This window comes from Podarcis gaigeae (assembly GCF_964106915.1).
Source record: "Podarcis gaigeae genome assembly, chromosome: 6".
NCBI lineage: Eukaryota > Metazoa > Chordata > Lepidosauria > Squamata > Lacertidae > Podarcis > Podarcis gaigeae.
In genome coordinates, this window is record NC_139682.1 from 39993258 (window position 1) to 40006011 (window position 12754).

Genomic DNA, 12754 nt, shown 5'->3' on the forward strand with positions numbered 1-12754 from the left:
TCCTACTTTGGTCTCTGTACTGGCATCTACACCTGGCTTGTTTGCAGACAGCACTACTGTAGGTTGATAACTCTTCAGACTCTTTTTTGTAGTTTCTGAGTCACTGCTTGAAGCCGGGGGGACACAGCTTTGGTCCCACAAACCTAGGATCCCTTTTACATTAGACTACCACAAAGGGCCCATCAATGAACAAAGGTCAACCAAGGAACAGTATGGTGAGGTATAGTTTCTTTGTTTCCGAGTTAAGTATTTCTAGTACTTAACAACGAACATTTCAGGGCAACTGGCTAGCCAGATTTGGTTCAGTGAGGCTCTAGTGCCTGCATGACAAGCTTCAAAATGCCAGATCTCACTGAACCAAGGAAAAGAACCTCCAGCTCCATTACTGAAGATTGAAAGGAGTAAGCAAACAATAAAATTTGGGTAGGAGAAAAAATATTTCTCTCTCTCAAAACGTAACAAACACATCAAACACATTTGGTTCTCTATTGAGGTATGCTGGTTAGACAGACCACTCACTTATATCCACATCAAAGTGCTACAGCAGGGAGGTAGAAATGCATAGGCATCTTTAAGACTCAACAATGAAGTTTTCTCCCCAATAAGTCTTCAACGATGTGGATTTACCCGCATTAGAATTTCTGGCTCTGCAGCCTACTCTCACCCCTACAGTCCTGGTGCAACACCATTTAACCTAGAGAAAGAAAATAAAAAGGTGATTTGGATTAGAGAAGCGGTCACAACTCGCCTTTTGAATGCATACATTTTTCAGACTTGGGAGAGCAATGCTTTCTTATCATGCTTAGTACTTTCTCTTAGGCATAGCTTTATATGCTGCTAAAGAGATTTCAGAACCTCTTACCGCTGGATGATGCTATTGTTGAGCTGGAGATTGTGAGCTACTATTTTCATCTGGTGCTGAAGCTCTTGCATCCTGTTCAAGACACAACAAAAAGTACAGTTCAACTTTTTTTATTTAATTATGCATTTTTAAAATTATTAATTATGCATGACCAAGCAGATGCTCACCAGAACATTGTACAATACATTTTCTTCACCCAGGCATTTGCAGATTGTTAATACCATGCCTGGGTGGTATCTGGCTGGTCTGTGGATTGTGATGAATTTCACTATGTTGCTCTTACTGGAGTCATATTCTATTGCTGTACACCACACTGGAATTACTGTTGGAAGGTTGCATAGCACGCTTTGAATGTGATAATATATCAACTCACATGACACACACACTGGCCTGAGAGGTGAGGGATATATTTTAAATATGTGCCACACACTAGTTGCTTTTCATCATAAATTATTGTTGTTGTTGTTTAGTCGTTTAGTCGTGTCCGACTCTTCGTGACCCCATGGACCAGAGAACGCCAGGCACCTCTGTCCTCCACTGCCTCCCGCAGTTTGCTCAAACTCATGCTGGTAACCTCGAAAACACTATCCAACCATCTCGTCCTCTGCCGTCCCCTTCTCCTTGTGCCCTCCATCTTTCCCAACATCAGGGTCTTCTCCAGGGAGTCTTCTCTTCTCATGAGGTGGCCAAAGTACTGGAGCCTCAGCTTCACAATCTGTCCTTCCAGTGAGCACTCAGGGTTGATTTCCTTCAGTATGGAGAGGTTTGATCTTCTTGCAGTCCATGGGACTCTCAAGAGTCTCCTCCAGCACCATAATTCAAAAGCATCAATTCTTCGGCGATCAGCCTTCTTTATGGTCCAGCTCTCACTTCCATACATCACTACTGGGAAAACCATAGCTTTAACTATACGAACCTTTGTTGGCAAGGTGATGTCTCTACTTCTCAAGATGCTGTCTAGGCCTGTCATTGCCCTTCTCCCAAGAAGCAGGCGTCTTTTAATTTCGTGGCTGCTGTCACCATCTGCAGTGATCATTGAGCCCAAGAAAGTAAAATCTCTCACTACCTCCATTTCTTCCCCTTCTATTTGCCAGGAGGTGATGGGACCAGTGGCCATGATCTTCGTTTTTTTGATGTTGAGCTTCAGGCCATATTTTGCGCTCTCCTCTTTCACCCTCATTAAAAGGTTCTTTAATTCCTCCTCACTTTCTGCCATCAAGGTTGTGTCATCTGCATATCTGAGGTTGTTGATATTTCTTCCGGCAATCTTAATTCCGGCTAGGGATTCATCCAGCCCAGCCTTTCGCATGATGAATTCTGCATATAAGTTAAATAAGCAGGGAGACAAAATACAGCCTTGTCGTACTCCTTTCCCAATTTTGAACCAATCAGTTGTTCCATATCCAGTTCTAACTGTAGCTTCTTGTCCCACATAGAGATTTCTCAGGAGACAGATGAGGTGATCTGGCACTCCCATTTCTTTAAGAACTTGCCATAGTTTGCCGTGGTCGACACAGTCAAAAGCTTTTGCATAGTCAATGAAGCAGAAGTAGATGTCTTTCTGGAACTCTCTAGCTTTCTCCATAATCCCCGCATGTTTGCAATTTGGTCTCTGGTTCCTCTGCCTCTTCTAAATCCAGCTTGCACTTCTGGGAGTTCTCGGTCCACATACTGCTTGAGCCTTCCTTGTAGAATTTTAAGCATAACCTTGCTAGCGTGTGAAATGAGTGCAATTGTGCGGTACTTGGAGCATTCTTTGGCACTGCCCTTCTTTGGGATTGGGATGTAGACTGATCTTCTCCAATCCTCTGGCCACTGCTGAGTTTTCCAAACTTGCTGGCATATTGAGTGTAGCACCTTAACAGCATCATCTTTTAAAATTTTAAATAGTTCAGCTGGAATGCCATCACTTCCACTGGCCTTGTTATTTGCAGTGCTTTCTAAGGCCCATTTGACTTCACTTTCCAGGATGTCTGGCTCAAGGTCAGCAACCACACTACCTGGGGTATACGAGACATCCATTTCTTTCTGGTATAATTCCTCTGTGTATTCTTGCCACCTCTTCTTGATGTCTTCTGCTTCTGTTAGGTCCTTTCCACTTTTGTCCTTTATTGTGGAAATCTTTGTACGAAATGTTCCTTTCATATCTCCAATTTTCTTGAACAGATCTCTGGTTCTTCCCATTCTATTGCTTTCCTCTATTTCTTTGCATTGCTCGTTTAAGAAGGTCTTCTTGTCTCTCCTTGCTATTCTTTGGAAATCTGCATTCAATTTCCTGTATCTTTCACCATCTCCCTCGCATTTTGCTTGCCTTCTCTCCCCCGCTATTTGTAAGGCCTCATTGGACAGCCACTTTGCTTTCTTGCATTTCCTTTTCATTGGGATGGTTTTCGTTGCTGCCTCCTGTATAATGTTACGAGCCTCCATCCATAGTTCTTCAGGCATTCTGTCCACCAAATCTAAATCCTTAAACCTGTTCCTCACTTCCACTGTGTATTCATAAGGGATTTGACTTAGATTGTATCTTACCGGCCCAGTGGTTTTTCCTACTTTCTTCAGTTTAAGCTTGAATTTTGCTATAAGAAGCTGATGATCTGAGCCACAGTCAGCTCCAGGTCTTGTTTTTGCTGACTGTATAGAGCTTCTCCATCTTTGGCTGCAGAGAATATAATCAATCTGATTTCGATGCTGCCCATCTGGTGATGTCCATGTGTAGAGTCGTCTCTTGTGTTGCTGGAAAAGCGTGTTTGTGATGACCAGCTTGTTCTCTGGAAGCGAAAGGAAAGTCCAATGCTGTAAAGAAAAATATTGCATAGGAACCTGGAATGTAAGAACCATGAACCTGGGTAAGTTGGAGGTGGTCAAAAATGAGATGGCAAGAATAAATATTGACATCCTGGGCATCAGTGAACTAAAATGGACGGGAATGGGTGAATTCAGTTCGGATGACCATCATATCTACTACTGCGGGCAAGAAACCCATAAAAGAAATGGAGTGGCCCTCATAGTCAACAAAAGAGTGGTGAAAGCTGTACTGGGATGCAATCTCAAAAATGATAGAATGATCTCGATACGAATCCAAGGCAGACCTTTTAACATCACAGTAATCCAAGTTTATGCACCAACTACTTGTGCTGAAGAAACTGAAATTGACCAATTCTATGAAGACTTACAAGACCTTATAGAAGTGACACCAAAGAAGGATGTTCTTCTCATTATAGGGGATTGGAATGCTAAAGTAGGGAGTCAAGAGATAAAAGGAACAACTGGCAAGTTTGGCCTTGGAGATCAAAACGAAGCAGGGCAAAGGCTAATAGAGTTCTGTCAAGAGAACAAGCATAAATTATTACAATGGTGCAAAAAAGAAGCACGCCCAGAAAACATCCAGACTCCATATGCCTTGACAGTTATATTTGTGTGCACATACCCAAACACCATGTCTTGGTGCTTCTGGTTCATGTAAACTTGTGTAGGTGCAGAATGTGTTGTTTTGCCTTGGAGGATTCTCTGAGGCAACTCATCCAAAGCCTGTCAAGAAAATGAAAAACACCACAGATCACTACAGGCATACCAAGCTCTCATCACACTTGGTACATGAAATTATGAAAAGCGAATCGCCTTTCAAAATGCCAGAATCAATTAATATATATGAAAGGTCCTACTGTCCATGGAAAATCTTCAGGGGAAGCAAAATGCAAAACAGAGAACAAAAACAATGGAGTGAGTACGTACAATGTTCCTTTGCATATACCAGTTAAAAGTGGATCCTATTTGCAACAGGTGGTGTTCAAAAAGTGTCAGGCCTATTACTATTACCGTCTCCATTAGGCTGGATTTAGGCAACCATGTTATGCATACAGTAATTGCAATTATGACTCCATTGCTTTTGATGGGGCGACTCTCCAGTGAACCATTATTTCATTACATCACTGGATGGAACTCTTGCCCAATGTGAGACCTTCACAACATAAACAGCTGGTTAGTTGCCTGTCTGAATTAATCTTTTGGTCCAGGACTCCTGCCAGCCTGAAATAACACTGGTGAAGTCCAAAAGATGCTGAAAAATTCCTCCAGCACAAGGTGGTATCAAGAAAAAGACAAAAAGAAATGGCAGGGTCTTGGCGAGTGGTCTGTGGAGGAGCAGACTAAGTATTCAAACAAGCAAGAGCAGTCCTTATATCCCAAGTTCTGCCCATCCTTGGACAATTTTGTTTTGCTTTTCTGCCCTTTCAACTGCACCCCTCAGAGAATGGAGCTAATCTAACTTTTTTGACAGTGCAGTGCCGGATTTATGTATAAGCTAAACAAACTATAGCTAAGGGCCCCACTCTCTTGGGGCCCCCCCAAAAAATTAAAGGAAACAAAACTAGATGTACATTTCCAAAATATAAGATAAAAAGCAAATAAAATAAAACCTACATACAGCAACAGTGTTTTATGTTGTGTAGGCTCCTATGGTGTAAGTAATGGGCCCCGCCTGCTCCCCAAAATATCACTAGTTTGCTCATTTCTATATACAGGGTGCCTACATTCTGCATGGACATATAGTGTATATTCAACACAAAAAACAGTGACAATTTGTTGTTGACAAAGGACAGCTGGACATATAAAGGGTCCCATTATCTTCAGTAGCTTGGGGCCTCATCAAACCTAAATCCGGCCCTGACACATGGGGGTCACATTGTGGATTCGGATAGCTGGGACACTTAAAGCAACTGAGGTACAAATAAGGACAGAATTACTTCCGCTCGTGCAACAGAACTTTCCTTCCCTTCCTCCCCCTGCATTGCTCCCAAATCTGAACCAGAGGCTCAGAGCAGATTGAGCGCACACACACAGGGGACAACCCATGGATTAGAGCTATAATAAACTGGACATAGTTAAATTTAATTTCAAGTTGCTGGTTTTTGAAATGGTTTGAACAGCAGAAGAAAAAAATCGCCACTGTACTTTATCAAGGCAATCCTGGCACCCTGACATCTCTGCACTACAGGAGGTTAAAGATCTGTTCAGCTTCTTCAAACTCTTCTTCAGGTCAAACACCTTCCTGAAGGGATAAGACAACAAGTGTAGTCAAATAGTTGCTAATTTCTTTTCTTCTGAGGAGGCACTTTGAGCTTAGGTTTCTCTAAAATGGAAAGAAGTGCTCAGCCACAAGGATTCATCAGGTCCACAAAGTTCCCCATGGATTTGAATAGCAAAGTCATACAGCATTAATGATGTTCCAAAAAAAGGATACAGTTTTCCCCTCTGAGAAGCTACTTAGGACCCCCACCCTGCCAGGCATCTCATCAAAGCTTCTTCTTTGACAATCGCTCCTAGCCAAGTAAGATTGTCTTTCATGAACAGGGTCTTAACAGTGAGTGACTGTGGAGGCCAATTCTGGATCTACACGTCCTTCCACAGTGGGGACATCAAAGCAGCCACCACTGATTGTTCATTTTTCATAGCAACAAAGGTGAAATAAATAGGCAAGTGGATTTTGTTTTAGAAAGTTACAAACCACTTTTGGGCGGAAGCCCCTCAAAGCAGAATGCATTAAAAATTAAAACATAATAAAAATAGTAAAATACACAAAATGAAGGAAACATAGAATTAATTCTGTTTCATTCTGCTCTGTGCCTTGGTGGGATTGAGAAAGGAGCTAATAGGGAACTTGTTAAACCAAGAGCAAAAAAGGCAATTAGAAACAAAGAAACACATATACACAAAAATAACAACCCCTGAAGATCACAGCACTGCTGGATATCAAGAAACAGTAAATGAAATGATGCAATATGATGTGAACATATTAGTTAACAATATTTATACTTTTCTGCAAGATCATATATCTGCCAAAGCTATACCATGGGTATAAACTGTTAAAGTACTAGAAACCAAAACCTATAAAGATATCAGGGAGATGTGTTATCACTGTGAAAACTGTAAACTGTAATTTGGTTATTAACTAAATGAAGTGGATAGATTTAAAGTTAAAAACAGAGCATGAGCTAGGTTCCACTGATTTCAATAAGAAAGGCATGTACAAGCTTCACTCCTTCCCTTTGAAATCAACCTATATGTGTCTACACAGGAGTAAATCATTTAACTCAATGGGGCTTAATCTGAAGTAATTGGATATAGGATGGAAGCCTTAAAGCAGATCATATTCATACTTATCAGGCTTCTTAAAAAAAACCAACTACCTTAAATCTGCAGCAGGATGCAAATCTTTCACTCATGGTATGTACTAGGATGCAACAAAGCTATCTAGTCACTGTATCTACTCATCATCATAATGCAATTGTATTTTGCTTCCGCATGGTTCGGAGGTGGAACTGATTCTTGAATCTCCTTCCAATGTCATTGCTGCTTAATTTGATTCTGAACTCCTCAGTTTTGACAACCTGTGTGACAGCTTTTGTCACAGCAAGGAAAGACTAATCATGACTAAAGATAGATTCTTTTTCACAACAAAAATCCACACACATTTAATTCCTTTTTTAAAAAAAGTACTTACAATGTGTTTCAAGGCTTTGCATTTCATTTTCTTTAAAAAAAATATGTTCTAGTTATCTGGAGCAGCTGAAAAGTGCACTGCTGCCTTGTACCATGAAAACGTGTCCAAAAATTCTCCCTGGAGCCCTGGAAGTAAGTTACTTCCACAGTTCCAGGGTCTCATTTTGGTCTCATTTTCACTGTGCAGAAGCAGCAATATACTCTGGAGTCACTGCAAGCAGCTACTACCTGTTAAAAACAAATAGCCAGCCCTTAGACCACCTTGTAGAATTTGATGGAGTCCAACCCACAACCCACAACTTATTCTGGTAGATGTGGATCAGATGAGTACACTTCAGAAGTCAGTCCCAGTGAAGTCCTCAAGCAACCCTAATTATGATGAGTATCATCAGAAACCTTCAGGCCCTTTGAAACCCAATTGAAAAAGCTGCTGTGTTTCAAAAGCATTTTGCAATTAAAACCCCCCAGTTGGGGTTGCAGTTACTTCCTTAAGTGACTGCACTTTTCTCCAATGTAATAAGTCAATGCATGACTCTCCATCACCACTGGGCAATTTGCTCTTTGCATTATTCCCCAAACACCCTTTAACATAAAATCATTCTTTCTAAGTGCTGCTCTTTGTCTTAATAATGGCTTCATTCCAATATGAGAAACTTGCTTGATACTGAAAACAAAGAAGTTCATCAATATTCCAACTCAAAGGCTTGGGAAGATTTGCAATGTGTAGTCCAGTGAAATGAGTACTAACGTGAGCTCGACAGCATGTCTTTGTTTATAATGTCAGCTATCCTGCTGTGCATTATATCATGAAGGGAAAAATAAACTCTTATGCCTAGTTAATTCCAAGATTTCAGAAAGGCACTAGACGCTAATGAGAAAAATGAACACAACTCATTCTGACAACCAATCACAAAGCTAGATACAGAGCTTGAAAAGAAGCAATGTCCCTTTCATAGAAAGGGAATGGGCTGCATCCAACAAAGTCATCCCACTAGCATAAGGACTTTCTCTCCTGTGCGATGAGCTTTATTTCTCCTTTCCCAGCACACCTCCATAACCTCCAATCTGTTTTGGGGATTTCCCCCAGGGAAAGGAGAGGGAGAGGAAATCCTGTTGCAAAAGTGGAAGCCATTGTGGCAACAAGACAACGTCACTGGATGCAACTGTATTATTGCCAATGAGCATGATTTCACCTGTTTTGTCTCCATGCCATCACTTTGATTCAAAGGTCTTCATTTTGTTTGCTGGCATGGTATAGCAAATTAGGACAAGATGCATTTTGCGGATTCCATAAACACTCTCTATTCAAACAGAGAACCTCACAAATAGATGGGGTTGACTGAGATGTGTTAGCAGATGTGAAATTTGTGGGGGTATTGAGTGAAGGGATGTGTCTTGAATGAGTACAATCCTACTTTTGAATTCTGATGTTTTCTAGAACATATTATTAAATTTCATTGCTTTATGTGCTATTTTTAATTCTGGTCTCTCTGTGTGTGTGTTTGGAAAACACTTGTGATCCTTTCTAAAAAGTGGTATATAAATAGTTGAAATATAATAAATATATTGTTGGGGGAGTACTCAAGAGAGATGCTGGAGAGGGGGCTATGAATTTAAGCCTTTGCCCAGCTTTCTGTTGTTTCCCTCCTTATGAGGCTTGGCAGCAAGCCCAGTTGGAAAATCTCCTCCCTGGCAGAAATGTGTTTTGAAGCAGCACAGGACATAACTGTCAATAAGGGGGTGGACTTATATCCGCAGAGGTGATGTAGAATGCAGCTTTCAGCTCCTCTCTTGAACTTCCCTCCTCTTTTCACCTTCCAAATGAAGCGCGTTTTGTCTCTTCTAGGAGGTCTATGTTTATCATGCATGAATTGACCTTATGTGTGTACAATTCAATGATGGTAACATAGCAAATTAGGCTTCCATATGGAATGAGAGCCTGGAATGGGGAAAATTGTGGTATTGCTTTAAGAGTGTTGGACTAGGACCTGGGAGACAAGGAATCAAATCCCACCTTAGTCATGAAGCTCACCTTGGGCCAGCCCCCATTTTACAGTCTAACTTAGCTCCCTAGGGTTGTTGCAAAGATAAAATGAGGAGGGAGAGAACCCCGTATGCCACCCTGAGCACCTTCTAGGAAAGGTAGGATATAGGTGCAATAAAATAAATGAGCATTGTTGCTTTAGTGGCAGCCAGTGAAAGTATGTGCTAGGAACACTGTTACCTCATTATAATTCCATGTGCCAAAAGATAAGCTTTGTATTGCTGCAAACAGTTGTCCTGGAAAACTGAAAGAACCTTTTTTGCTAAATGTCCTAAATTCACCCTGAAAATGAAACAAAATAAAATGTACATTATTTCATCAATTTTTCTCATAATTTAAGCATTTGAAAAACAACAACCCACAAGCAAACACCCACCCATACCCACACTAATGCAACAAGATCATTAGCCACAAAGAAACTCGCTAATTTAGTTCATTTCCAGTTAAAAGGGTCAGGTAATAAGTGATGTGAAAAACAGCAGTCTGAGACTTTAGAGCAACACTAGGCTAGATGGATGAATACTTTAACTTGGTATAAGGCATATTGCTGTGTTCCTGTGAGCAGGGAAAGCCAGTTCCCTGTCTCGGCTGATGGAACGGGAGAAGCTAGCCTTCCCCTTACATGTGATATTCCTACTACTACAAGGAAGGGTGCTGGTTCTCAACAGTCACAAGGCTATTATGAGGTGGTTGTTATTCAAGTGCCTCAATGAAACTTTATTGATTGATACTCATTCCTGAATCAGACAATCTGAGCACGAGCAGCTCAGGAAAGTTTAATGGCCAACCACAGACCAACAGAATACAAACCAGAAGTGTTCGATACTCAGCTGGTCTGTTATACACAAACTCTTACACTTACTTATCCAGCTTGTGGATCTGCTGTTCATTGTAGCCCAGGCCTAGAAAGAAAATGCAACTTATTAGTAGATTTTCCAGGGCATGACTTCAGGACTTTGCAGTTTCACAGATTAATACTTTATTCACATAAAGTACTGTATTTTTCTGTGTATAAGACTAGTTTTTTTTAACAAAAAAAGGTTTAAAATTGGGGTACGTCTTATACATGGGTAGTGCTGAGGGGTGTTTTCTTAATTTGGAGTCCCCCCAAATAGGGGGTGTCTTATACATGGGGGCATCTTATACACGTAAAAATACGGTATATTGCGAGATAGCCCAATAGGAAACAGGGAGGTGTCACATTTCCAGTGAAAACCAATGAGCGGTGAGTGGGGAGAAACTGCCAGAGGGGTAGCTATACATGTTGCTTTGATGCAGCAAAACAAAAGGCCCTCCACATCTGTTCTAGGTGCTTCCAGCACATCACTACCTCTGCCTCTGCCTGCAATCTAGAAGCCGTTCCTTCATTTTTCTCAGTTTTTGAGGACCCCAGGGATGAAACACACACACACACACACACACACACACACTAAAACAAGGCTTACAACTTTCCCTTTTGTTGTGACAGAAGAAACTTTGTTGGCACTTGAGAGTTAATAAACATTTGTTCTGACACCGTCTACACAGGCACTTAGCAGATATGAGCACCTGCATGCAAGGCAGCCACAAGCCCCATACTTTTCAGACTGGGGTGAGCAGCCTTGAGATTAGCCACAGCTTTCAGAATTGTTATCTTATCGGTACAGGTGCTGCTGAATGGATGGCTCAAATCCCCAAGTACAGTAGTGCCCACCTGGCATTTTTGTTTGTTTCAAGATACTGCTGCTAAGATGCCTGCTTGGGGCTATTTGGGAATCTGCCTAATCAGATGGGGCTATTTCAAGGAATCTGCCTAATCAGACGCTTTAAAGACATACCTGCCCTGGTAATGGCTAACAGACCTCTGATTTATGAAATCTGTGCAAGCTGATGATTATATAAGAGAGACTATCAACATTAGCAACTCACCCCTGCATTTCCGGGTCTTCTTGAACTGGTTGTAGATAAGCTGCATCTTGTCAAGGCAAGCCTCCATCTGCTGGATGCTGAAGAACCAGTTTGGGAAGCCAGTTGTAAGATAGAAAGAAAGGAACTAATCAGTTCAATGCCATCATGAGCCAAGGGCTGTGTCTGCTGTAACAAAAATCCCAGTGGACCTGGTCCAGAAAGGAATGAGTGGGAGGCAAGACAGCTACAGCACTAACTCTTGTTGTTAGCTCTGTTCCAAGCAGTCTTACGTCACAAGAAGCAACGTTACTATGAACAGCCTTCACCAGAAATCTAGAAACTGATGCAAAATCATATAATTTTTCTTGCAAGCCCTCAATGATGTCAGTGAACCAACACCTGTCTGTCCCTAGAAGACACAAACAGGAGAATCAGCTGTGCATGCTGAGAAAGATGCATTAACCTTTCTGGTACCACTCCTAACAGTAAAATCTTGAACTGTATCATTACAAAGTCAATTGAGATATAAAATGTTTATCTACTACCAGCTAGGATAGCCAAGAGCTGAGCTACATATTCAGCATAATTTCTGTGTCAGAAAAATGTGTTCATGCCTCGTCTCATTCCTGATATTCTCATTTTCAATATGTTGGGTTGGAGGATGATCCAAATGCAATAGCTCTGCACCACACGACTCTTCTGAACATGTAGAAAACAAAGGCTCAAAGCCTATACTCTAAGCCCACTATTCTCTATTAACTATCTGAAGTATTTATCCCCCCCCCCCAATTCTTTATTCCTCATTACTGCAGCATCTGGTCCATTACATTCTTTTCCATAAGTCTTCACACCATTTTTGCAAGGAAAAGAGGTGAGCTGCTAATCCTGTTTTACAGATGGGAAATTGGAGCACAGACAGTTTTAAAGACTTGCTCAGCACAGAGAGAGCTCAGACAGACAAGAACATTGCAGCTGGTTTTAGCAACGTTCATCCTGGTATACTCACTCTGTCTCAGTGAGGCCAATGTTGATGCCGGTTTTCTTGTACAAATCCCTGAGTGCTGTGCCAGATGCTGGAATGATGCATCTAGTGGAAGCCTTAGCACTAATTGAGAGTGTGAACTAACCACTTTCACCAGCCAAATTGCTAAGATAATGTAATGTGAGAAATGTAAATTAAATGAAGAAAAGTTATTTTCCTACTAAGGCATATGGATGGGAGCTTCTGCTTGCTCAGCATTTTGCCACGAAGTTGGAAGTGAGAAACGAAGCTATAATGAACTGTGTCTTATGCACCAACATGAAATGCATCACCCACATATAAGCCAGTATTACACACAATTGTTGCATAGGCAAGCATGAGATCAGTACAAGCTGTGCATGGCTGACAAGTATTGAGACAGTCAGCTGAGAGGAATGAACACATCCAAGAACGGACACTAAAACAAGTGATGCTCCTTCCC

At 41.3% G+C, this 12754-nt stretch overlaps 1 protein-coding gene across 2 annotated transcripts in view; it reads right to left on the reverse strand.

Annotated features, from left to right (window-relative positions):
• Positions 1–211: 211 nt before the first annotated feature.
• Positions 212–12754, reverse strand: part of IKBKE (inhibitor of nuclear factor kappa B kinase subunit epsilon) — a 42359-nt gene continuing 29816 nt past the window's right edge. For both annotated transcript variants that reach the window (XM_083745478.1, XM_083745477.1), the window contains exons 15-21: positions 11313–11389; positions 10267–10306; positions 9585–9686; positions 5813–5909; positions 4290–4390; positions 863–934; positions 212–694 (exon numbers count right to left, since the gene is read on the reverse strand). In XM_083745478.1, coding sequence (XP_083601604.1) covers positions 667–694; positions 863–934; positions 4290–4390; positions 5813–5909; positions 9585–9686; positions 10267–10306; positions 11313–11389 — 517 coding nt within the window. In that variant the 3' untranslated portion in view covers positions 212–666. The remainder of the gene's footprint in view (positions 695–862; positions 935–4289; positions 4391–5812; positions 5910–9584; positions 9687–10266; positions 10307–11312; positions 11390–12754) is intronic.